Below are 27,707 nucleotides of genomic sequence, written 5' to 3' on the forward strand. Positions count from 1 at the left end.
TCGGAAAGTGCGCGGTGAAGGGAAGAAGTGCCGTAAGGTGTACGGGATGGAGAACCGCGACATGTGGTGCACCGCCTGCCGCTGGAAAAAAGCCTGCCAGAGATTCACCGACTGAGCGTCGCCCCCACCAACTTCACAGTGCGCCACGCCAACGGGCACTGCTGCCTTTCGCCAGAGAAAGGGGGAGGGGCGTCATTTTGCATGCATTTGGTTTTCTTCAACTCAAAATCACAACTGTCTGTCAAGCTCTGGCTCCGCCCCTGTCATCACCCCTCCCTCTCCTCAGCTCCACTGAACCATTCCAGCTGTGGAGGGAACCAAAGGACAGCGGAGTCACCTTTTAAATTGCCGTCCAGGATTCCCAGTACTGCCTCACCATTCCCACCATTCCCAGTTTTGGGAAACCCCAGTGCAGCTAAACAGTGTAAAGAAAAAATAGATCTAAATATTTCTCCTGTTTTTTATGTTGGGTTCAGTGTTGCATCTTTCTATGTTTTGTAAAGCTCTGGTTTTTAAATGGAAAGTCTAGTCAAAGAAGGGGTCCGGAAAAAAGGCCAAAAGCTTTTTTTGTGTGTTTTGTCAAAAGAGAAAAAAAACCTTCACTTTTTTATCCAAAAGAAGAACGGGCCTCTTTGCTGCAGTTTCTGAAGAACGTTATGAGAAAAGCATGGAGGTAATGCTCGCAGTTTTTGTTCTTCCTTCAACGTGTCCATCTCTTGTTTTATTTCTGGATGTTTCGAGGTGATCTTTTTTCACCGACATCACAGCCTCTCCCGGCTCTTCACCTGTTCTTCACTCCTGACAGCCCCGAGGGAATGTACGGTGGCACCGGAGAGGGCAGGTAGAGAGAAAGTGAGGAAAAAAGACACACAAGGTGAATGATCAATGCAAAAAAGATACAATTTGCAGTCAGGGAAAGCAGATGGACCATGCCGGTGATTTACCACATGAAAAAAGCAGCATACACACAGAGGAATTACCACGCAATCAAAGCAGAAGACAGGAACTGTTTTCTATGTCACTTTTTTACCCAGCTGATTCATTTTCTTTGTTTTATCAGGGATGTGATTCTAAAGAAAGCAAAAACCAGCAGCTAAAACTTGGGGTTATATACTGTATACTGCACAGTCTCAATAGCTTCTCTCTTTCATTACACATGACAACTTTGCAACCAAAAACTTCTTTATCTTATTCTTTATGTTTTTGGTTTTTGTTAAGGTGCCATGTTTACTGTTGTTGATGTAGAATTTTTTTTCTCTCTCTCTTTCGGTGAAACCAAGACTGTTTACCTGCTAAAGAAAGTGTGTTAAAAGACCTTCCTGACAGCACTGGAAGCGTGAAGTCAGCAGCGCGCGAGGCCATAAAACGATAAACATCTCTGACCACATACAGAGAGACAGATTGCCCTCCTCCTCAACTAACTTTTACACCTTCCCAAAGGAAACAAAATATCTTTATGTTTACGTACGCCACACGGGCGCATCTTGATGATCTGTTGAAAAGGAGGAGGGCTGAAAACTTAAAGCACTTTTGTGGTTTCTTCTATTGAGTTGAAAATGTTCCTATCTTCCACTGGCCCTTTTCATTTCCAACTTATTATAAAAGGAAACGAGCAAAGTTAATATTCCCCTATTGAACCTTCATTTGCTCCACGAGTTTTGGTAGAATAAGGTCTAAGCACTTGATTAGGTCACTCCTTCGTTGTTTAATGTGCACTGCACACTTTATACACTTGGCAACATGCAAGCAAAGCTTAAGTCCTCGTGTCTGTCATGTAACCTTGTTACTGCTGAGGTAAAAATATCTGATTTGTCATTTGAATGTGTTCATTTGAATTCCAGCCTCCCTGTCGGCTCAAAGGCAGGAAACAAAATCACAGAGGCCAAATGGTTTACAGATGTTCACTCTGTATGATAAATGGACCAACTCTTTGTCACCCGGGGCTGCGCTCCACTTTATTACAGCGTACTGATATTGATAGAAGTGTCCTGCAAATGTTTCTACCAACAGGCACGTTGTGGTTCTGTTTCTGCATTTACTCTCTGCGTTATATGAAATTTGCTTGAATGCACGCTGAAATCTTTGTTGGCATTTCACACAGGATTAGTATTTTACCCCGGAATTATTCAAAACCAACACCAGCTTATAAACTCACACGCTCAGCCATTTAAAACACAGTACAGTACTTCTGCACCTGAAAATCGTAGCTCTGTTATGTTTGCTCAGCTGTTTCTGTCGATATCTATTTTTTTTTTTTGTGTCTGTTTATGTATATATGTAATTTGTGTACTTTTGCTAAGCTCCGTGTTTATGGCCAGTTACCTCGGTCATTACGTTTGCCACCTTATGAACAAGACAGGTTCATGTACGACATTGGGTGAGGAAATAATGTACCGGTCAACCTGTCGGGCTACTGTTGTTTTGAATATAGGGATAGCCTTAAAGTCACTCTTTAAAAAAATCTTTGTGCTTCTTATATGTCATTACATCGATGTTTCAGTAAGAAATATTTAGATTATCTCCAAACTGATTTGCCATTGTATTATGTGAACGCATTATTGTTTAAGAAAAGACAAATCTATATATATGTAAAGAAAAAACATGTTGGAGTTTAAATTCAGAGCAAAAAAAAGACATTGATTTGGCTGTTTTTATTTTTTTTCATATATATATGAATATATACTGTATATGGATTTTGTTTTCATGTTCTGCTGAAGGATTTTTTTGTGGCTAACTGCAGGAGGGAGCCCAGGCATAATTCTCACAGCAAGCAAAGCTTGTTATGCTCTTTTCAGTGAGTGTGACCCGCACGCTCCCGCCTGGAGCTCCTTCACGTCACGCTCCCCACTGCCGGCGCTGCTAAGCGGTCGAAATCCACAGTTGATTAAAACCTTTATCTTTTTCCAGTTCTCGTCTCGTGGTGCCGCGCAGGCCCACTTGCAATTAGTTTGATTGACATCTCGGTGTGTTTGCGCTCACGTGTTCGGTCACACGCTTCTAAGTATGAACGTGAAGGAGCCCCGGGCAAAGTGTGCAGGCGGCCACTGAAGCACGGTGCTCTCTGAATGGCAGCATCTCCAGGCAGCTAATTTTAAAAGAAGCTCTCTCCTGATGCTGATTAAGGTCAGCGTTGTGTCGACCAAATGGCTAGTAGTAAGATTTGGCCAAAATAAGCTAATGTCACCCTGGTTTAGGGAAGTTCTCAAATGGATATTTGCTGCCATATTTCTCAAACCCATCCATCTCCTCAGTGAGGAACTCTGGAATTTGTTTGTGGACTGTGGCCTGGCCTGCATCGTTGTACTGAGAGCATCTTGGTCCCATTCACCGCCAATGGCACAAAGATGGCCTTAGCATTAAGGGGCTTTTTTTAAAACCACCCAGCCCAGGTCTGTCTTCACATACTGTGCACACTGGTGCTGTGGCCTCTCTCGGGGGAGAAATGGAGGTGCTATATTCCCATGCAGTGCTGTTGTCCTCTGATATTTACTCCATTTTGTACACAATGTTATGCTGTAGAACATGAAAATAAAAACACCCTGCCTCAAGCCTACCAAGTGTCCGAACGCCAGTTAGTGAGTGGGTTGCCCCGAAACCTCTGTGCTCTCTTCTGCTTCCTCATCAGCTCTGATGGTTTTGTTTTGGTGACTAGTGCTCATTGCTGTCTCCCCAGAATTTCACTGAATATGATTTTAGTATATTTTGTATTATGTTACTGTAAAAAAATTCTCATGTGCGAGTGTGGGAGTACTTTGTATACCCCAAACAACAATAATATTCAACACTCCATTCTTGACCCTGGAAACAGCTGAACATTTTCAGTTTAAGCTCCATTTACTCGCTGGTTCTTCTTCAACCGTATCACACAGTCTTCATCAGCAGATTGAGTCTTTATCGGTTGTCAGAGTTATAGATATTCATCTTTACATGTCTCTTTCATTTCATGAAGAAGCACTAAATCTGAATTCAGTCTCGTCATGAAGACCATGTGATGCAGTTGAAAGCTCCAGAGGGAGTGGATGAATGCGCCCTGAGTTGAGTAGAACTTTCTATGTTTTAAATTGACCATGACAAATTAGCCTTTTACGGTCCAGTGTGTAGGATTTAAAGGCATCTATTGGCAGGAATATCTATTATTCATTAGTTTATGATTACCTGAAACTAAGAATCAAAGTGTTTTCATTCACTTAGAATGAGCCCTTTATATCAACACATGAGGCGGGTCCTTTGCCCCGGCAGGCCCTCAGGAAGTGTGCCAGGCTTTGAAGCCAATTTAAATAGTGTAATTAAACCATCACATGATGCCATTGGGCCCAAAATGACTTTTTCCCATAGACATAAATTGTGAAAGAGCTGTCTTTAAATCAGTGGATGCATTTTTTGAGTATCACAAACCCCCTGAAATGACTTGTTCTACCATCAGGATTTGATCCATTTGGTCCGATAACATTTGGAAAATCTAGAAAAGCCAAATGAATGAATCACTTTATCCCCATTCAAGATAGCGGAGCGCTAAATTGGAATTAGCTGGCTTGGCTTGCGAAAGTGTCTAGGGCACCTGCTCTATGTGCCGCACCGTGTTGAAGCAGTGCCGATCATCTGAGTAATTTTACATGCGACATTTTACCTTTTTTGGCATCGTCATACACAGTTCTCTTAACACAGTCATGTTGCACAGAGTTTGTCATGTTGTTCTAAAGTAGTTCAGACTGGACAAACTAAACACTGACTTTAGTCACCCACTGTGATCCTTTTACACGATTGGCACACGGGAGAAGATTCAGTTCTGCAACCTCACCACTAGATGTCAACAAATCCTCCATGCTGGACCTTTAAGCGTGATATAAAATCACCTGTAGCTCCATTCTTCCTCAGAAGTGCAGAAATTGTCATTTTCACTAGACACCTAATTCGTACCCACATGTGAACATGCTGTGCGACGTTTGGGATATTGGATAATTTCCTTCCTTTTGGGCGAAACTGACAGAAAACAAGGGATCATGATTCTTATATGTTTTGCTCCCAAATTGACACCATAATGATGCCAAACACGCCATGTGGCACTGTGCTCCTGATCTGATCATCTTATTCATATTAGAGCAGAAGTGAGCTCAAAGCCGAGCAACCTGGGGGGAGTAAGCAGCCAAACACGAGCTCGGCAAAACGGCCTGCCATTATAAACATGTTCGCACAGCAGAATTAAAACTGTGGTATCAAAGAGCCACAATAGGCGGTCGTGTTGCTCCAGTGAGAGTGATATGAATACTTATGAGGACTTTTTTTTTTTTTTTCTTCAAATAGAGCGGCTGGTCTGGCTTTTGTTCCCTGGTGTGTTTACCCCCTCCGCTGCCGCCTATTAAAGGGCTGAGCTTTCAGTCGTGATTTATAAGCTGAATAAAACAAGATAGCATTATTCTGCTTACAGATGGTATAAAAATCAGTTCCTGTGAGTTACGACGGGCCCTTGATGTGTATGTCCACACACACACACACACACACACACACACACACACACACACACACACACAGACATGTTATGTCCATGCACGGTTGTCCAGCAGTGATGGCTTTGACAGCAGTTCATATGTTGACAGTTTTATAAGCATTCATTGTTTATGTACCTGAGATCAATATTTCATACATGACAAGACTTGTTTGTGACAAGAGGCTGACACTTATTACACCTTATATCATCCAAGTATAGGTCAATATATGCTACAGTATATACAGATTATAAGCTGCAGTACAGTACAGTATATCTAAGCTACAGTATCAGTGTGTGTCAGTATATTATGTGACATCCCAGACTTAAATAATACTCTAAAAAAAAATCTGTTTTTATTTGCACTGTCAGCTCCAGACGTTAAAGTTCGAGTTGAAGTCAGGAGGCCTCTTCAGCTCTGCGGCCACCCACTTCTAGCAGGCGATAAAGCGTGTGAACAGATGCCCACAGGCTTGTTATCGGCCCCGTTGGCCTGCAGCTCCTGCACACACAGACCCTTCTGTGTCCTGCAGAAATACCACCCAACAATAGTGTGACGGCAGGTGGCACTCTGTGGAGTCACGTGGAAATGTAATTGGACTTGTGCAGTCGAGTACACCTGAGTAGTCATAGCATTGCCTCGTGTGAACCTGAGTGTAGATAAAGTAGCAGCACGTCTTCAAAGTGTCCAGATCCCACGGACTGTAGGGCTAGTTTCCATGGCAACCATGCTGACGGGCAGGTTTATGCATCTCTGCTCCTATCCAGAGCCGGGTCCAGGGCAGTGGTGTTGTCAATAAAAAGAGGAGGGACCCTCCATTCTTCATTCATTCAGGAATGTGAAGGAGGAGGAGGAGGGCTGAAATGGCTTCTGCAAACACTCTGTGGCAGTTTTTGTCGGGGCTTCCCCTCAAATGTTAATGATTTATAAAGTCCGTATGTGTTTCCAGGAGCTGCTCGCCCTGTTGTGGTTATCTTCGGAGGAATATAGGAGTCCTGAATGTGCCTTGATGAGCGTAGAGTTTCTAGAGTGGACCTCACTAGTTGCCGTCTAGAAACTGTGTGTGGAGGTGTGTTGCTGTGATATGCAGGGCCACACAGCGACCATGATGGAATGTCTCTAGTGCTGGCTAGTCTGAGTTCTGCTTTCTATACCTATAACTCAAAGATTTGTGATACAAAGAAACGTCCTGTGAGTTGTGTCGAGAGGCCCCTTTGGCCCCTGTGGAAAGATGTTGCAATGGTCTAAGAGTGACTTTTCTACTCTTTTTCTGTAACTATTTTTTGATCCAAACTTATGACGATAACTGTGTTTCAATGTGTTTTGTCTGTTACTCCTCCCTTCTCTTTGCTTTCCCAAACATGACTCCTCTCTCTCCCTTTTGTACAAGGGCTTGTGGATAAATGTGTGTCGATGTGAAGAATCGCTGTTGTGGTGCAATCTAGAAAATGTTTGGGAAATCAAGGAAGCCTCATTCCGCAAACGGCATGTGAAACAGTCAGTGAGATGATCCGTTTTTAGCGCAGGAGCTGCTAAGTGATTTCCACCAGGAACCTGCTTTATGCGAAGGTGGGTGAATGATAATGAGGCAGATAGAGATACGAGAAATACTCTCATCAGCCCTGAATTCTATTATTGGGTGTGATTATTCAGAATACTAAAAAGCCAAAATGTTAAAAGGTATTTCAGCTCCTTCAACTTAAATATGCAACACAGAGACCCGCCCTCACTTTAAACCGGATCATCTCATTGGCTGTTTTATCTGATTACAATCATTTAGACCTCAAGAACTCAATGACTGTCGCACTGGATTTTTACACTTTTTTCAAACAGTATATATACTACATGCTCTGGTCTAACTGTATTTTTAATACTGCATGTGCATGCAAATAAGAAAATTATGAGATAGATGACTTTATATAAATGTGATCTATTTGTGCTTCGGCGTCCATGACAGGGGTTGAGAGCAGCCGGAGTTGCTTCCGTTTATTTCACCTGCACACTATACTGTGCTTTTCAAAACTCAAGATTGGTACCCCAAAAAAGAAATGTGTGTGTCTCATGTTTTCTAATCAGTACAAGAGAGTTGAAAGTACCTGTGATTCCCTGCTGGTGCAGACCAATTTGTCACAGTCTGAGTGGAGCTCTCTCCATCCTTGTTGTGTGTGTGCTAACAGTTAGCCAGGCCCAGGAGAGTCTAGCGGGGATGCTTGTGGAAGACAGATTGCTAGAGGAGGCTGTGCACTAAAGCCTACATCTCACAGCGAGTGTTGCAGTGGTGGGAACGCTGCCAGCTGGAGTTATGAAGAGGTCTGAAGTGCGAAGTCTCAGTTGTTTTATCTCCACCTGCATCCCCGACCCTCTGCTGAAAACACACAGGGAGCTTTAAAAGGATTATATTTTCCATCTGTGTGGAATCAGATGAGGCCATAACCATGCGGTACTTGTCAAACAATATGAAATATGTGTAAGGGTGTATTGCTTACACCATATGCAGTATGGTAACTACAAGCACTACGGTGTTCAAGACTTGAGTTGGCATGCGGCTGCTCTCCACCCCGACATGGCCTGCACAGTAGCCTATGTTGCATTTTATATCCTTTTGAAGCCTCTAAATGTACATGTTTGATATGTGTTTCCAGACTGTAAACTAAATTGTAGATGCAACACATTGTCCTTCTCCAGATCTGTTCATGGACAGCGCAGTAGGTGACACAGCTGGTTGTAAAATGTCAACACTAGATAATTTGTCGAACATAAACAGGGGAGGTGGTTTTGGAGGTATTTCTGTGCTTAGGTGAAGCTCAGGATGTCATTTCATGAGCAGTGTCAGTTTGACTTTTGTTTCAAAGTATTGAGAAAATATGGGGAAATACGCTTATTAGTTTACTTGCTGAGAGTTAGATGAGAAGATTGATACCACTTTTATGTCTGTGCATTAAACACAGGTCCCCAGGAATGCTGCCTAGCCTAGCTTCCAATTTTTCCCAGTGGTCACTTGTGGTATTGCAGCAAAGAAAAAATCCCCTGTGCTCCAAAAAGCACTTACTCTTTACGGAGACGTCTGTAAAACTGTTGAAAGGACACTTCAAAATGCAAACAATGTTAATTACGACTCTTTATCGTATTTTTTTTTTTTTTTTGTAAAACTTTCCTTGAGCTGAGAAAGCATTTTAAAAATCTGTGACAATGCAAAGTCCATGAGCTGAGTGACAAACACTACTGCTCATGTAGAGTGCTCCACGGATGAGGTTTTTCCTGTAGGCCGACATAGAGATTAGCATCTTCCTGGTTCACACCACTTTGGAAATGCAATTGCTAGAGGTAAAAAGCTAACGTTAGGCTATGGACAAACTACATCACGGTTGCACGAACGAAGCTGTAAAGCTGTGTTCTTCCTGATTACGATCTGTAGTCTCATTTAGCCTCTTTTTAGCAAGCACCTTTTTTAACACGTACATAAAAGCTTCAGAATTCAGAAGTGGAGTAGTTACTGACATATTTTATGTCGTAGAAGAAAAACGTGAACGTCTCTTCAGCTTGTGTCAACCACAGACCTTACTTCAGGCATCTAACCAAAAAGCCGTAAAAAGAATAATTGCTGACTTTAAGACGAGGGAACCCAGAGTGCTAAAATGCTAACTCGTTGCTGGAGCGCTATATTCAGTGGGCCGACTACCTGGAAAGTAAACCAGGAAGCTAAAAACCGCTATTGGACTGAACAGGCGCTATCTTGGGGTTCAGTTACTAGTTGTTATTATACATCTATGGGAAATAGGCTTCTTAAGTTAACTGTTGAGCGTTAGAGGAGAAGGTTGATACCACTCTCATGTTCGTGCATTAAAAGTATGAAACCACAGCCAGCGGCTAGTTAGCATAAACAGTTAGCCTGGCCATCAAAATATATTAAAATCTACAAACTAGCACCTTTAAAACTCACAAATTATATCTTTGTATATATCCATACAAAAATCTTAATATAAAAACAGCAATTCGCTGTCATGTGGTGGCTTGTGTGAAGCTATTTCTTAGCTCTGAGATGCTAGCCATCTAGCAGCAACTCCAGGAAGTTACTAGTCGTGGTAGTGAAATAGTCCAGCTCGTAAAATGTTGCACACTTTAATTAGTAAGCTGCAGAAGTTAACCTTTTAATCACCTTTTATCAGAAGCAGGCTGTTTCCCTGTTTCCCATCTTTGTGCTAAGCTAACTAGCTGCTGGCTCCAGCTACATAGGCCTATTTGCTGTAGCCTACAGATATGAGCCTTTCAGTCTTTTTCCCCTAAGTACTGACTCATTCCTATGTTTTTATGTGGCATTTAGGTAAACAGGGAACACATTTAAAACTGTTGACAGTGGCATGATATCGCTAAATTTGTTTTCCTCAGTCGGTATCATTTGCTTGAAATGTCCAAACAACCCCTTTGGAGAAAGTTTCATTTTGCTCAAGGTTGATTGAGGAATTATTTACGACACCAGAGTGCTCATATCTCAAAGACCTTTAGCTCGAGTAAGAACACAAGTCTCCCAGAAGCGTCTCCTCACCTCTCTGCTTATTTCATACTGATGTGGAGATAATAAGTCTGGGCGACAGTTTAAAACTGTCTGGAGGAGTCCCACAGGTGTACTTCTTCTGGGTCATCAGAAGCAGTATGTTTTCATGAGCCTGGTGTCTCATGACTGCAGGACGAATGAGACAGCATTTATCATTCTGCGCCGAAAGGGTTGACGCTGCCTGATGTTTCTAAATTTGCTTTTTCAACCCACCTTTCAACATTCATGTCAATCAACATCATTTATTAATACGCAGCTAAATATCTCTGCAAACATTTGTCGTCTGTGTTTTAATTTTCATAAATACGTTTTGGGCAGGACGACTTTTACTGCACTCATGCATAAGCTGATAAAACACACACACACACACACACACACACACACACACACAGAGGAACAATATGAGTGAAAGAGGTGTGAAAGCCAAGTGTGTTAGATCATGTCATCAGGGCAATATGTGCCCATGCTGCTCAACATATGTCCCTGTGGCTTCAGGTCTCATCCTGTGATGATGTGAAGAGCTTGCTGTTTATGTGAGGGAAGTGTGAGCATAAAAGCTTACTGTGCGCTGTGTGTGTGTGTGTGTGTGTGTGTGTGCGCACCCCTACTCCCCGATCGAGCCATTCCTGTGGCCATAAATGCACACGTTTCAATGTGCAAGCTGTCATATTTCATGCATTATCAACTAGAATAATAAACCTCTCGCACCAACCAAAGCTTGTGTGCTTCATGACTATAAACACTGGCATCTGCAGCACATCGCCCTCCAACAGATGACCAAAATGAGATGTGAGGCACCCACAGTTTATGATGCGAAACACAAGTTCACATCCGGTTGAAGTCCACTGACATTTTACATGATGCAGTAATGTAGAGATGCTTAGCCAGGCTGTAGACACATGTTGTGCATGTGTCTGTCTGCGCCGTCGAGCAGCAGGTCGAGGTGCAGAGGAAATCGAGCTCACAGAGGATGTTTGGTGTCTTAGTGGAGCGCGGGGAGCTGTTTATGTGTACGCGTGTGTCCGAGTCATTGAATAATTGATGAGGGCGGTGAAAAACAGCCCACATACACAGGCTCCATCTGTGACCTCGGTTGATAAGAATCGTTGCCGTCCATGAAATCAGTAGCTTCCCCCCTCACTGTGAGGGCACAGGAGGTTCAAAGCAAGGGGGAGGGAGAGGAGGAAGAAAGAGACACATATGGAACAGTTTAATACGAGCAATATAGCTCTTTACATCTGTAAACTCGTGATAAAGAGAGATGTCTGCTGTTGCAACGGGAAGATATGGCTTTGAGAAAGCCAAAATTATACTCTGTCTGTTTGCACCTTGACCGACATTCCTCTGAGCTACAGGTCACCAGGAGGAGAAATAGGGACTGATTATGGAAAAAGACACAACTGTATGATCCCAGTTTTGTGTGGACATTGTAGAAACAAATGGAACCCTGCCCCTTTCAAAGAGCTCGAACTTTGAATAGTTTGAAATGTGTGGATTAAACGGTTATCCGCGCTTTTGCTGAGTTAGATGAAAAGATTCCACTCTAATGTTGGACTTAAAATAAGAACCTGTGGCTATGAGACAGTTAGCTTAGCAGGTAGCCTGGCTCTGTCTGAAGGTAACAAAATCTGTTTATCAGCACCTTTAAACTGAACTATGTTTTCCTTCCTGCAGTTAACATGCATCTACGTGTCCACAACAGGCCCCAGGAAGAGCGCTGAGCTTTGAAGCCAATTTTCGTAGTGGCCAAACAGTGGTACTGCAATTTACGGGGTTCTGCAGCCAAAAGACTTTTTCCCATTGACTTACATGGTGAAAGAGACGTCCGTATATCAGTAGATAAATTTGTTTAAGTGACATCCCTGCAAAATGAATCGTTTCACTATCAGTATTTGATTCGTTCGGTCTGATAATATTTCGGAAGTCTAGAAGAGCTTCACAATTAATTTAAGTTAGCGGAAGTTAGCTGTTTGGCCAATGAATGGAAGACGTTTGGCTATGCTTGGCTGCTCTAAGTCTCTGGTGCGCCAGCTCTAAGGACCACACAGTGTGGCAACAGTGCCAATTATCCCTGGATCATCTTTGTGATTTTATAGGCGGCATTCGAACAATTTTGGGTGCATGCGCCACTAAGCAAGTGCGAGGGTCCACTTTGGTCTGTGTGACGTAAATCTCATCATCCACTCATGTCTGTGAGGGTTTGCACAGTGACTGCGCATGCTCCAATCTCTTGTTCCACACTCTGGTCCAGTCCAAACAAGCCAGCTGCAGCTGCACTGTGGTGAAGTTAGGTTTAGGTTGGATATTTGACAGACTCTCACTAGGGACTCAGCAGCATCTTCTTAGTTTCAGGAGGATGGTAAACTCTCCTCCCAGCCCTTCCATTTACTGCCAGGGCCTGACGTGGGCCATCTGTTGTACTATGAATACAACCGCATGCACGTGACCGTAGCTGTCTATGGACATTCAATGTGGAAAGTATGTCCAAGCCTTGAGAGGAACTAGTAGGGTGGAGCCGGGCTAGCAGTTTTTAATGTTTCCAGTCTCTCTGCTAAGCTAAGCTAACGGCTCACTGGTTGTGGCGCACAGATGTGAGAGTGGTATCAATCCTCATCTGACTCCTACCAAGAAGGGGAATTAAATGTTTTTCCCAAAACATCAAATATTCCTTTATACTGTACATCAAAGTGCATGTACATGCTCACTGTCGGGGTGATGGGAAGTCATTTGGGACAATTTCTGAAGTTTTTTTTTTTTTTTTTTTGCCTTCACACACACACACAAACTAAGCCATGTTTGAACTGAATGTTCTCTCTGCACATTTAAAACAAGGCCTGCTTCAACACATCACACACATGGACAGTCGTCAGTGTCACACATTCAGTCTGTATATGGGATTCTTTATTGTTGACACACAACACAAAGCACTTGCAATATGTATCTGTTCTATCACAAATATACTCTATCGCACCAATGATGTTTTCTTATATTCTTTTTCACAATATAATGAAATGAATTCTATGAATATATGATGATTTTTCCCAAAGAAGAATCAATCCACACTGACTGTTAACCTCTGTACAAGGTTTTTCTTTTCTTATCTGATCTCTGTGTGTAGAAACTGCCATTGTTCTTGTTGTAAATGGTGTTTTCTGACAAAATTGCGTTCTGGTGCTGTTGTTGTTTGACTCGGTGTACAGTTTAGACCTTCTCCAGGGCGATCTGTGTGACTTGGAAGACTCTGGAGGCATTTGGTTGAAACTGAATAAAGATTTTTTGGCAGCTGTTTGTTATCTGCTGTCACTGTGTCTTTATTTCACGAGCTCACCTGGTAGAGCGGGTGTCCAGCCTACATTTACTTGACCGCTATAGTTACTAGTTACTTTTGAGACACAGATTTTACACACTTAACACATGATCAGTTGATAAAATGATGCATTCTTTTGATTGACACTACCCAACAGTATATAAAGCACTTTAAAGTAGCCTCACCTGCACACACTGCTTACACATTAATGCATCATTAATGATGATCATTCATTAAGCCTACATTAACAGGCGGCTACAGGATAATAGGTAATTATGCCGCATATGAGTGTTTTCACTTTTCATATTCCAAGTACATTTTGCTCATCATACAAAATTTCTCATGTGCTTTTTTAGTAAAACATCTGAGTCCCACTTCCTCTACCACTTCGTAATACTTTCCAAAACAGTGACTGTTCTTTATCAGAATATTAAGACATTACCTCATGAAGGAGAAAAACTTCATCTCAGCCCAGTAAGGATTTCATTTACGCCTTAATTCAGGTTGAAAAGAAAGAATCTCCCTCAAATATTACACAAAAATGATTCAAGTAATGGGACTGTTTGTAATTGATTACTTCCTATATTCACCTACACTATTACTTTATTTGATGCACATTACTACTTTTCAATTTCTTGCCCAATATGTTCTCCACATCGTGTTAAATATTAGTTTTCAATACCATGATCTCTTGTCAGTGTAGCACAATATCATTGATCAGGTGCAGTCTACTTTGTTCCACCATTTTAGTTCATTTATTAGTAACTCTTGTACTTATCTTGCTTCTATTGTTACTTTAGAAACTGATTTTTGCTTCTGCTCCTTGAAAACACTTCTTATCTTGTATATTTGAATATTTTGCCAGATATTTAATACTCTACTGTTTTTAAAACTGGGCTTTGTGAGTGACCCTGACCTGGGGAAACCACCAGTTGTTGTGGTTGTTACTGGTTGTGAATGTTAATTGTTGTTACTGTAATCTGAAGCATTCTCTGGCACAAGAATTTCCTTTGGAATAATTAAAGTTTTATTGAATTGAATTCCTACCTTTGTCAATAACCACGCAACATCTTTTTCTACATTACTTAATGGATCAACAAAGGCTCAAATTCCCCACTGGACTCCAAGTGACAGACTTTTACATATTTTTAGTTACATCTAAATTTATACTTCTCTTTTTGCCCCAGCTGTAAACAAGATGGCATTCCCCTGCAGGCTTTACTCACGCCTCTCTGATTGTAGTGATGACATACAACATTCAAGCCCTTGAAACAAAGTTCTCTATGAACTCATTCTTGATCAAATACGCAACAGGCAACCCCCGTCCTTTTGGAAAACCCCTCCAAAAAACTACACAACCATGACTTTCTCATGTCAGATAACAGAAACTGTTTTAACTTCCTCTAAAGATTTATATAGTGCTCAGTGAGAGGCAGTTTAGGAACATTTTCTAACAGGTATCCCCTCTTTATCCTCCTCGAAGTGGGCTCATGGAGAGACAGATCTATTTATTTATTATTATTATTTATTTCAGCTGTAGGTCAGTCCTCTCTCCAGTCTGATGCAGTCTGGATGTAGAAAAATAAAGCCATCAGGCGTTGCTCATGTTCTTGGCTGCCCTCTTGTGTTCAGATGAGGTACTGCAGCTGAATTAGGTTTTGTTTTGTCCTCAAACATATTCTTTTTTTTTTTTTTTTTTTCACCTTCTGTGGGTTAATCAAATGTGTCCCCATATTATACACACTGATGTCACATCTTTAAAGAGTGTTGTGTTGCATTTGAGGAACTCCCCTTGCAGTCAAGTAAATTCCCATTTTCAGCTCCTCCTTACATAGAACTCAGAACAAGGTAACTTCAGAGGTATTTTTTTAATTAGATCATGTCTTCACTCCATGGTTCCAATTAAAGAACAAACACATCCTGTGTGTGTGTGTGTGTGTGTGTGTGTGTGTGTGTGTGTGTGTGTGTGTGTGTGTTGTATGACTAAACACAAATAAAATCCTCATGTCTGTGATAAATGCTCTCAGTCAACCAGGTCACTTCAGGAAAAGTGATGTTACACGAGGACATGAGAAACTGTACTGTTTAAAATCCATTTCTGTCAGCTCAGAGCAGCGACCACAGTTGTGTCATGGTTGGTGAAAACAAGATCTTAACAGCAGAAAGCCCCCTCAGCCTGTATGTGCTGTTCTCCCGGGACGCTGATCCACAGCTTGTGTGGCAAATTGCATCACTAATGATTAAGTGGGAAGATGATTCACATTCGTGTTTAGCCACACGTCCACCAGCAGGGGAAGACTTGTACCAGGCTGGTCGTGCCCAAACACAGCACAAGTGTTGTGTGAAGGGGTGTGTGAAATTTGTGTTAGATCCTTGTGTCGTTCATGTGTGTACCAGAGGAAACCTCAGCAGTGTTCAGATTGGCTCTGCTTGCCCTTCAAATTATAGTCAAGTGGCCCTGTGTATATCAGACCACTATGGTGAAAGGAGCCCTCTAGTAGTTTAATACTTTCTACAAAACTCAAGAAAATGGTTCTGTTCTTGAAGATATAATGCTGATTTTACCCTTTTCATACATTTAACATTTCCAGGAGATACTGCACATAATCTTGCAGTTTTCCCAGACTCTACTAAAAGAAGCAGCTTTTGATCATTTTGTGCCATTTCCTAGAGATCTGGAGTAACAAGACCTTCTACAGCCATGCTGCTTTAGTAGAATGGTGCTCTGAGTTTGTTGGCAAATCAGCCTGAAACCTGCCTTACAATGAGAATACTAATATACTGATGGTAAGCAGGTAAAATGTTTACCATATTCACCATCTCACTTCAGTGTTTAATATGCTAACATTTGCTAATTAGCACAAAACACAAATGTTCTCAGCTTTAGTATTTAGTCATAAAACAGACAATTAGAAAAACTTATCCCTGATGATGGTGCGAGAATGAAAAGTTAGGGTGTCCATGAAATTATTTCAATTCATCCTGAGGGGGACACAAATGTTTGTGCCAAATTTTATGACAATCTATGCAATAGCGTCGAAGAGAAACTCCTTCAGCTTGGTTTATGTGTCCAAGTGAGACAACAATTGGTCCAGGATTGAGTGAGAGGGCTTTGATGTTACCATTCATGGTAACAGTGCACCATTATTACACATCAACTAAAAATGCTTGCTCTGAAATCTCACTGACCAAATTGTAGCAACAAGCTTAATATTCAGCCATGACATTTGATATCCTTTTGATAACACTGAGCTATGCTTACTGTACTCCAACACAACAAACTCTTCCTTGCACTCCTCTCTCCAACTCTCACCGTTTCCACTGTTGTCTTTCTTTGCCAAGTCAAATCTCGCAAGATTTCAGAAGTCCTTCAGCGAGATGTTTTATTTTTCTGAAGGGTCTTTTCCATAATGTTATCAGACACTTATAATATCAATCTGACCCTGTCAGTGGCAACATCAAGCACTTTTAGTGGACATACATTGAGGTTGTGCTTTTGCATCGAGTGGTCACACAGCAGCTCGTTTCGTGGCTGCAGCCCTCTCACTTTATAATGGACCAATTTCAAATACTGTTGTCTCCCTTAAAACACAGGAGAATAGGGTCCAGGTTGAAAAATACCCTTTCAGATATTTCAGTCTGGAGTAAAGTGGTCGACCTACAAACTGACCGTTAGGTAATAAGCTAACGTTAGGCTATAACAAACTACACTGCAGTTGCATGACTTCAACGACTTTGAGAGAAGGGAACTGGGAGAAAATGCTAACTCATTTCCTGGTTTTAGGACTCATTCCTCAATTCCTACTCCCTGCAGCGCTCCCTCAATGTGCGTCCACTAAAAGTGCTTGTTTTTGCCACTGACAGGCTCAGATTGGTATTCTAGGTGTCAGATGACATTATGGATCCTTACAGAGAAATAAAACAGTTTTCGCTGCCTTTTGTTTGATCTGGCCTCTTTGCTATTGTTTTAGTATTTTCCCAGCTTTTTCATGTTGTAGGTATCAGTTAAATATTGAGCAATGACACTGAAAATCTTTTAGATGACACGAAGCTACACTTCCTGTACTCCGACACAACAAACTCTTCCCGCCACTCCTCTCTCCAACTCTAACATTTCCACTGTTGTCCTCTCGCGAGATTTCAAACTCGTACATTAAAGGTAAATTACTAAGCCTTCTCTTTTGCACAATCATCCTGTATCAGTGTACAAAATAACACCCAGTGGAGCCTCTTGCCTTAGTTTTATCTGTATCACAGAAAGGGGGGAGGCTAGGTGTTACCTCCCACACAGAAACAATGGACAAGTGTTTAAATATTGACTCTGGCTCTGGAAGAGACACATTTATTTCACTCTCACCTCAGGTCATGGCTAAAGCTTGGCTGTGTGTGTTTGCTCTGCCTCTGTTCTGCTGATCTTGGCTGTTTTCCTGTAACCATCCAAGCGTGAAGATCATTTTCTGACAGACTGTTAACAATGGAAAAAAGGATGGTTTTTATTCTGAAATGTGTTTTTGAAATACCAGCGATGGAGCCGGTGGCTGCGGTTGTGACACACACTATCAGCCACTCAGCACTGTGGGTTAAAGTACACAGAGTGTCGTACCTATGTGACACAAAAAGGCATACATTCATATTCTGAACAGTGTTAGACTACTTTACGATTGTGTGGTGTCCTAAAATTAATAAGGAAGAAAACGGAAATTAGATTGGCCCGAAAATGGCAACCCACTGTAAACCAAGCATGGCCCCAAAATGGAGGCAGAAAAAACAAGTGCTTATAATATTATTATTATTATTATTATTATTATTATTATGTAAGTTTCTAAGTATAAATCCTTCTCTGATTAAGTTCGTAATCTCTATATATTTGTGCAATTTTCTACACTCAAACAAACAAAATATGACACTGTTAATTTGATAAAGCAAAAGTAAACTATGAGCATGTTTGGCATCTGAGCTTTGCTGGTTAGACAAAGGCGGATAAATAAGGAGTGCAGGAGGAAAAGGAAAGTCAAACAGCAGGGAGGATTTCTCCCACAGCGAGCCGGTAAACACTCAAATATACACTACTGACACAAGACCACATGCCTGCACCCATCCCATGCTTTCAGTTTCCACACCAGTTAACAAGTGAACGCACGTGTCAGACAAAAAAGACCAGACAATTAGATCACAAGGATGGCTGTGGTAAGTCACTTGTTTCCAATAAAGGGAGACTGGCACACAAGAGTTTAGGGGGCGAGTACTGATGGTCCGGGGGTTGGAGGGTCAAGTGAGGAGGGGCGGGTGGAGAGGTCAGGAGTGGTCAGGCAGGTCTCAGTTCATTGGCGTCTCCTGGGTGGGCGAGGCTTCAGGCGGACTGAGCAAAGACTCGGTGGTGGAGCTGCCGCTGTCCTGGTTACTGGTGGACGCTGAGGGACTCATCTTGGTCTAAAGAAAGGGGGAGGAGAAAAGATGAGGCAGAACAATTAAATTATTGAATCATAAAACAATTTCAAATACATCAAAAGGTGCGTTTAAATGGACCCTAATAGTCCACTGATCATCACAGTAAAAAAATGCTTCATGTGACCACCTAAACCGGAAGAGACTGGTCCGATCCGGTCCAATCGGAGGAAATTTTTTTATCATGTTGAGACTACAGACTATGCCGTAACCTACGCTGTAGCCTGTCGTGCACTTCCCCAGAAATGCAACCACACGTCGCAGCAACGAAAACCTCCTGTCTATTTCTGTAAACTGAAACCATTTCCCTCAGTGGAAACAAAGCTTTTATTTACTTTAATTTCACAGATAAGAAATGATAAATTGTGAAGACAGTAAAGCCTCCACAAAAAAGCAGTTCAAGTCTTGTGTGTGATTTATCCTTCAGGGATTTATACTTCGGGATTCATCCAGGTTTCATATGAGCAGAGATCCGCTCGTCGCTAGGCTAATTTACACAATGTAAAATGCCATAGGCTTGTGCTAATAACATTAGCATGTTGTATTTGTGGGGGAACGTGTCCAGATAAAGACAAGTGTTTGTCTGTGAATGCTGCGAGTTATCGTGAAGCCAATTTGTGTACTTGTGTTTGAAAATTTCTCTATTAAGCCTTATGTGTTAATGTGTGTTTAATGTGTGTTCAATGTGCATTTTGAATCAACTCAACTTTACAGGACTTTACAGAAACCTTCACTGCCGACTAGTGGTTTGGAGGTCTAACTCCAGAGTGGTCTGTCAGTAATTAGTGTCATTTCCTGTATACATTCCTGGTGAATGTTTAGGTTCTAATAATCATTAGTTCAAGGTCAGAGGAGCGTCTCTAAACACTTGTTTTAACACCCTTCCGCTTATGTCAGAAAATGCTACTAGTCCTGTTTTCAGTCAGTTACCTTAAAAGTCTCCACTTTCTCCTCAAATGACTTGAAAGTTGGCGCGTTCCTGTGAAAGAAAAAGACAGAAAACAACAAGATCACAGACCGTCCTACGGTGTTTGAATTTCTCTGACATGCTTACTGGATACACTCTGCCAGAAGTTTGGGAAAGTGCAGATGCAGACAACAAGTCACCCCTTTCAGAAAGATGAACGATATGACTGTAATCACACCTCTAGAGGTCATGTTATCTGACACTCCACACAGACAATGCAGGATTTTAAAGTGACCCCGTTCTATTCTGTGCTACTGAAAAGGTGCTAAGAGGGGTTGATTTTCATGAAAACATAACCAAGAGAGTGCAGAATAAACAGGACAGGAGGAGGTGACAGTACTTCCTTTAAAGTATCAATTTGTAGCATTTAGAAAGTTGTTTGACTTGTGCCAACTTTTTTGCATGAATATATTTCATATTTAAATTAGACTATTGACAGACAATTTATCATAACATATATGGATTATTGATTAGTTCTTCACTTACTTGAGCAAAAGTGCCAAAAATTTAGTGATTCGAACCTCACAAATATGAACATTTCTGGTTGTCTTTGCCTTCTATGCTCTTCACACCAGTGAAGTTAACTGGACAGAACTTATTTCTACATTTCTGATTGTGGGTGTTTCACAGCTCATCAGTGCTGCCTCAGGTTTCAATGATCCCTATAATCCCCATATTCTTGGCATGATTTTTGCTAGACCTCTGTCAGCTTGACAAAACAGGTGGTGCCTCTCAGCAGTGGTCGCTCATGGCAACCTTAAGCTACACTTGAGACCTTTTTCACAATCTATGAGATGAAAATTCAGACAAACAAGTTTCTCTTTTCTCTAGTGTTGCATTAAAAGGTCTGTGCAGCCTTTACCTCTCTCATGTTTTATTCAACACATGCTCAGAGGGCACCACTGAGTGCCGGTCACATTTACACGAACGTCCCCTTACCTCAAGACAGGCATACTAGCTGAGTGTTGTAATGAGCGCATGCTGTCCGGCAGCATTATGGAGAAGAAAGGTGGTGTTAGTGGTCATCTTAGCACATTACAAACAGTGTTACAGAGACAGAACAAAGAGAGAAAGACGGACACACGTGCAAACACAACATACAATACGAGCCCTCACTTTTTCAACTATATGTTCTAAGTGCATAAATCCTATAAATCCTGCTTCATCCCATTAAGACTGATTGTGTATTAACACAGTGGGTGGGTGCTAATCCTGTGTATTATGGGGGAATATCTTGTCATCAAACACACACACACAAATACACACACACACCCCTCTAACCCCCGTCAGGTCGCTCCTCACCACCCCACCCCCAACCACACCAGCTCCAAGTTGAGGCTCATCCGTGAGGCTGCATTTCTCAGCACACTGGTGCTTTGAGGGGCCCAATAATCTTGTTTGCAGCTCAGTAATCCAGAGAGAAGAAGGATGACAGGGGTGAAGACAGATTAGGATCTGGGGAGGGGAGGATCAACTGGGGCTGTACCTCAAATGAAGCAATCTGTTGCTGGATACTTAAACCTTGTTTAATCAGGAAATATTAACAATAATGTATTAGTAGATATTAGAGTCGGGTTGTGCCAGCAGACGATGATGTCGGAGATCAACAGGATGTCTTTAGTTGGTTGATGGGGACTATCAGTAGAAAACAGCACTTTTAAATGTTTTTTAAAAATATTTCTTTGTATTCAATTCAATGTTCAATGTGTTCAATTAAAAGAATGTTAGAGATAGTTTTGCTTTTATTTTTTTATTTCAAGAAGCAATTTGTTGTATTTTAGCAGTATAGTGAAAGCAGAAAAAGGCAAAACTGAGTACACTTATATCTATTTAATTATCGCACGTAATATCGTTACTGCGATATCTAACTTGATCCAACATGTTCCTCATATCATGCAGCCCTAACTAACACTTTGAGATCCACGGGTAATTTCTAGGAAATAAATCATCAGGTTGCTCAGTGGATCAAATGATACTGTGGTCTCCAAATTATATTTTGTTGCTTCACAAAATATCAATCATGTTTAAAATCACGCTGATGTTATCTAACGGACTCACCTGACATCCTCGAACTTCCGGGTGATGACTGAGCCCACATTAGAGAAGGCTGCCGAGGCCTTCAAACTCGCCTGAGACAGTGTTTCAGATGTCCTCCTATAGCTGAAAGAGAGGAGCGGACACAGAGCGAGTGGGAGAGAGATGATGGGGAACAAAAAGAGGAGATATGAAAGTGATGAAAAGAGACGGAGAGATCAAAGACTAAGAGATGCATCAAGGTCAGAACTAAACCTCAATTTCTTTTTCATTTTAAAAAGCCTGAAAGCATCACAATGCTGCTCGTTTCCTGTAATATAAAACCCATCAAACACTTCCATACATGCTACAGGCAGTTTGTTGAGAGCACTGACATCTTTTTCCTCATTGTTCAGCAGAGATAGAGTCCTTTCTCACCAGCACTGACGATTTACCATGTTTTTAAGGCATTCAGTACAGGGAAAATGGTGGATAACAAAGCTATCAGTCATGAGGTCAAAGGACAAAGTACTACAAAAAATTACCTCATAAAAGGTGTAACTGCTTATAACCAAGAAGGAAAGTTTGATGTGCATGGTGTCATAATGAGAAACTATGGTACAAGTAAAATATATAGTGCACTCTCATGTCAAATGTCAGTATACTGTGGTACATTAGCACTTACGCGTTGGAGGTGGTGACATCCTGCCAGGTTTTGGTGATGTTCTGTTTCAGCTCATTGAGAGGTGTGATGCCCAGCTTCCTCTTGATGTCTGCCAACTGCTTCTCCTTGGCTGCCAGCACCTGAGACAGAGTCAGGATCTCATCCTCCACCTGCAACACACACACACACACACACACACACACAAACACACAGATACACATGGGCATAGGAACCAGCAGTTAGAAATGTAGAATTTTATAGTTCTTTAACGTACATGATACGCAACTTTGTCCTGCCTGGACCTATCTTAGTATCTATCTTATCTAATGTAGTTTATTCCAAAATAGAGCCGCCGATCTGGCTGGTAACTTGGCTAGCTTGTCATTTGTGAATTACATTATCAGCTAACATTACAAAGCGACCAACGCCAGATACCATAGACTGTAAAAATAAGAGTACAGCTAGCAGCTACAGCTACAGTACAGCTAGCTAACAAATGCCTAGTTCACATTACACGATTTTCACCATGATTCTGACATTGCAGAGGATCTTGAGAGCCACCTTAGGTCGGAGGTGACTCGGCAGATAGTCTACCACGACAAGTCCTCATGTGTAAACAAGCCTATGAGCAAGTCGCCCTTGTCTGTGACTGGGACTAGATATCTGGCATGCTAGAAAAGTGTGACACGACTGACAAAGAGCATCAGCCAATGAGAGGCGGGATACGTCCCACATAGTGTTTGGACCTAGGCCCTGGACGCAGATCTGATTCAACAGTGGGAAGAATATCCGTGCCTTTACAATGTGTCGTCTCCCAGTTTGGTGACGTCACCGCATTATCTGGGGCTCTGTCAGCGAGGGCTCGGTGGAGAAATCTTGTGGTGCGGACACACAGGTCGTAACGCAGTTGGCGAGACTCCCAATGACAGAAACACACGTTGCCATGTATGAACACTCAAAAGATTACGACAGTCTCCGCGACGCAAAATCAGTGTGAAAATCATGTAATGTGAACTAGGCTTTAGTTTGCTTGCTCACTAATGTTATCTCAAGCAAAATACTACCTGTCTGTTGGCTAGCTTGCCGATTGTGACCTTTTTCTAACATTTCATAGACCAACCATTAATTGATTAATCTCTAACAATCCAGTTAGTTGCTATCCCCCTGCCTGCTCTACATGTAAACTCTCAGTGTGGCAGCTCTTTAACCCTTCTCCACTATTTGCAAGATCAGGTCCCACACCTGATCTTGACTCCCTGAACCACAACCTCTTTAATCCCCGATCCCTCCTGACCTTGACCAACTCCTCTTGTAGCTCCTGTCTCTCCTCTTCTGTCATGGCGGGGGGAGGGGGAGAGGGAGCAACAGACGTTACTGCATCTTCTCCCACCTCTGGGACTGAGTCCGGAAGCTGCTGGGAACCTGGGTGGTGAAATAATAAAATGTTAGATACATCCCCTCAGTTGATTAGTCACATGTCCTTTTTGAGACAGCAGAATCTTCTTAGAGTCTCATCTTTTTTTTTTTTAAAAAAGACATGTTCACATGTTTGTGCCCACGTTTGCTCTTTGACAGCGAACAGGTGGTACGGTAGAGGAGGCCGATGTTGGTTGTCAAACTCAAGCTGTCATGGTGTTCCTCTGGAGGATGAGGAGGAAAAAGAAGCTGGTAGTAGGAGTAGGAAAATTATGGATGGTAAAGATGCTGTTTGATGATAGGTGGTAGCCAAGAGCGAGAAACCTTTCATGATCCAAGACAGAAGCTATTGCTATTGCTACTGTACAGTTGCACAACACACCTTCTGCCTCTCATGCACACACTCACATTATTCACTCCACACACATACAGTATACAGTGAATACACTTGTCTTTGATGTTGCTGTCTCTGACAGAGCTGCGCCCAGTAGGAGCAGCAATGCATCAATAATACAAAGAACTTTCTAGATGGAGACATCCTGGGCTCAGACAGCGTGAGAGAACAGAGCAAAGGCGTTGTTAAGACCTGTCAGTCAAAAGGACAACAGCGAGTGAGGATGTGCTGGGGCCAGGACTGAGCTGGAATATGGAGACACAAACTTATATCTGAAATCATTTTTCTTCTTATCTGGCCTTCCCTCATATTTCAAGAATTCTGAGTATGACTTAAAATTATGAAACAAAGATTAGGAATAGGTTAGAGTGAAAAAATTAAGGAAAAAAGAGTTGGATGAATCGGTGTGGGCGAAGGATACATAAAAAAGGTACTATTAGCAAAAATGAAATTGGGATTGTGCCATTACCTAAGCAGGGGGGACAACAAAACTGAAATATAGATTGAGAATAGGCCAAAATAGACAAAATCTGCCTACCAGTATCGCTAGGTTCTTGTAAATTCTTCTGTTCTCTCTTTTAGGTCACACCCCAAAACTCCCAAGCTCAATGAAGACTACAGTGGAATTTCCTCACTACTGTCTAGAGAGCTGCTCATGGAGCAACATTTCCCAGCCTTCCAATCATATTGTTAACATAAGATTACAACTGGACTGTGCCATTACTCGCTGTAAGATTGATTAATACCATGGGAATAAGAAGCACTGATTGGATGTTTCTCAAGTGAAAATATTTCTGTCAAAACATGAATGAGATTCAACTCAAAATCAGAGAAACCAGAAGAGACAGAGGTGGGCATTATGGTAATTAAATGAGTGGAACTTGTCTTTCAGCCTTTAGTCCTGAAACCACCCCCACTGTTCCTCTGAAGCATCATTATCTGCCCTGAAGGTCTTTTTCCCTCATATCTTTGTCATGTCTTCCATTTGCCCTCTCTTCCCATTACTGATGATGCAGCAGTGCCATTTACAGCCACACACACACGCACACACACACACTTTGCAGATACACTTGCTTACTGTGACAGAATTGTGTATAGGCCCATTTATGCTCCCTTTATGTACAAAAATGTATACGTCCGTTTCAAACGATGTTACCCTCACTGCCCACATACTTCCATGTGCCCTTTACGTTGGCATGGATGTTAACCAATATATCCACCAGGGGGCAGCCCAGCGTCAAAAGTTTATGACAACAACAAACTCAAGAACAAACATGGCGACTGTGGAGGAGATATTGATAATGTACCTCTTGCATAAAAGACAAAAACAGAGGCAGCGTTCTAGGAGGCGGTGGTCGGTGAGGCCGTTAAATACATCGCGACTGGAGAACGGAGAATTCTTTTCTCTAGTACTGCCGATGAGAGAAATTGAATTATTATTTCTTCTTCGTGTCTCACTAGAGCTACGTATCAGGTAGTGACAGCAACACTGCCCCCACGGTTCCCGGTGGTACTGCTCCGTTTGGCCTGTATCCGTAAGCTTTATGGAAATGTGCAGAAATATGGACGAAATGAATGCGGAGCACAGACAGAAGGCTCTGTCCGAATCCGGATCTGTATTTAACGTTGAGCATAAATGGGCCTTAATGGACACTTCCTTTCACTCACCATTCAGGCTGTTCTCATGCACTATTCAAACGCATACCTACGAAAACTAATGCACCACAATTTGCACATAACCCATGGAATCATGAACCAGTAATTCATGTATAACCCATGTAATGGGGAAGACTATGATCACGAGACCAGTGCGCTGATAGGAGTAAAGGAGGAAGTAATATAAAAAGTGAAAGTCCGAAAGGAGGTAAGTTGGGGTGATGGATGGGTCAAACAAACACAGGACTTTACCCCAGGAGACCAGTGTTGGGGACCATGTGTAAGAGTTTGAGTTTTAGGTATGCTGTCATCATGTTTCTTTTCCTAACCCTAAGCTACATAACTTTACTTGCCTAAACCTAACATTCAACTTTACCTTAAGAACGTAACATCATTTGTGGCAAGCTAATTCATTCGATGTCATACAAACTTTGTATGAGGATACCTTGTCTTATTAAATAGTACTTTTATTTTGATAATCTGTATTATGCTGCTTTTATGTAAGATTACACTGAAGGTCTGGACCTTCCTCGGGGTGAGAAGAACAGATTATATAGGCTGACACCTCACTTGAGTTATCTGATCTGTACAATTTTTACTACATTGCTGCAGGCGGCAATGTGAGATCTGTATATCTGAGTGTGGAGGTAGCTATGAACTGAATATATGCCTTGAAGGTGTGTGCTGAGCGAGAAAAAACAGACACAAAGGAAGAGAGAGAGAAAGAGGAAAGTTTGTATACGTGGGTGTCGGCAGAAGTTTGGCTTGCTTTACCAAACTGCATACCCACCCACATTACTGCCCTACCCCCCTGCTTTAGCTCATTTCCTCTTAGACGAACATGCTCTGCCTGATGACCAGCTCACTCCATGTCACTGTCAAATCCACAACGACCCATTAGAAGAGCAGAGCTATAAATCTGAAACATGCCTGAAGTTTGACAAAAGTTTTTGGCCATATTGTTATCCAAAAATATCAAGAGATGGAAGTAATCTGAGCCTTTAAGGTTTTGAAAAAGGAGTAAAACACTTACTGATGAAAGCAAGATAGATGAAAGCAGTGTTGTGCAATGAAATTATCATAATAACAGTATAAAGTAAAGGTCATTTAGACATTTTTATTTATTTTTAGACATATAATTACACTTTTTCTGGAGTAGAACTCTCAAAACTTAATGAATGTAAACTGAAAATTGGCTAAAGACACTGTCACACACACACACACACACACACACACACACACACACACACACACACACTTTTCAGCTTTGTGTTCCCCCAAATTCTTCCCGTCCAATGAACCAAACCAGTGTTTTGTCTTTCTGTCCAGCACGCACACACACACACACACACACACACACACACACACACACACACACACACACACACACACACACACACAGTCAACACATCCTCCGCCCAGCCTCTCCCTTTCCTCCCTGTGATTACCTCTGGTTTTGACAGCTGGTGAGCTGGGCGGTGTGTCGTTGTATGCCGGGGAGAGGTAGAGGTAGCTGGCATTGACTCCTTGTTCAAAGTCAAACGGAGAGTGGTATTCCTCCAGGGGCTCCATGTTTACAGCGTGTAGTGTGTTTGCTGGTCAGAGTGGCCACCGCCTCACTACCACTACCTAAGCAAAGGCAGCCGGGTGCTGATTGTCTGCATGTGATCCAGGCGCGTGCTGCCTCTGTGTCTCCTTGTTTACAGCGTCCTGGACTCTTGTTGTGTGTGTGTGACAGAGGGACACAATATCCAAGTGTGCGTGTATGTGGGAGGAGGTTTTGTATTGGTGTTCAGGTGGTCAGAAGTTC

At 42.0% G+C, this 27,707-nt stretch overlaps 2 protein-coding genes across 4 annotated transcripts in view; one reads left to right on the top strand and one right to left on the bottom strand.

The window, feature by feature from the left end:
* znf704 (zinc finger protein 704) overlaps positions 1-15,318 on the top strand; it is a 78,386-nt gene extending 63,068 nt beyond the window's left edge. For all 3 annotated transcript variants that reach the window (XM_049603332.1, XM_049603331.1, XM_049603330.1), the window contains exon 9: positions 1-15,318. In XM_049603332.1, coding sequence (XP_049459289.1) covers positions 1-115 — 115 coding nt within the window. In that variant the 3' untranslated portion in view covers positions 116-15,318.
* tpd52 (tumor protein D52) lies at positions 15,196-27,707 on the bottom strand. Its single transcript, XM_049603333.1, is given in 7 exon segments — positions 15,196-18,682; positions 18,685-18,772; positions 19,718-19,766; positions 21,813-21,914; positions 22,453-22,601; positions 23,726-23,853; positions 27,346-27,707. Coding segments are annotated over 7 exon segments (675 nt in total). The 5' UTR covers positions 27,470-27,707; the 3' UTR covers positions 15,196-18,647.

The sequence above is a fragment of the Epinephelus fuscoguttatus genome, linkage group LG17 (assembly GCF_011397635.1).
Source record: "Epinephelus fuscoguttatus linkage group LG17, E.fuscoguttatus.final_Chr_v1".
Lineage (NCBI taxonomy): Eukaryota > Metazoa > Chordata > Actinopteri > Perciformes > Serranidae > Epinephelus > Epinephelus fuscoguttatus.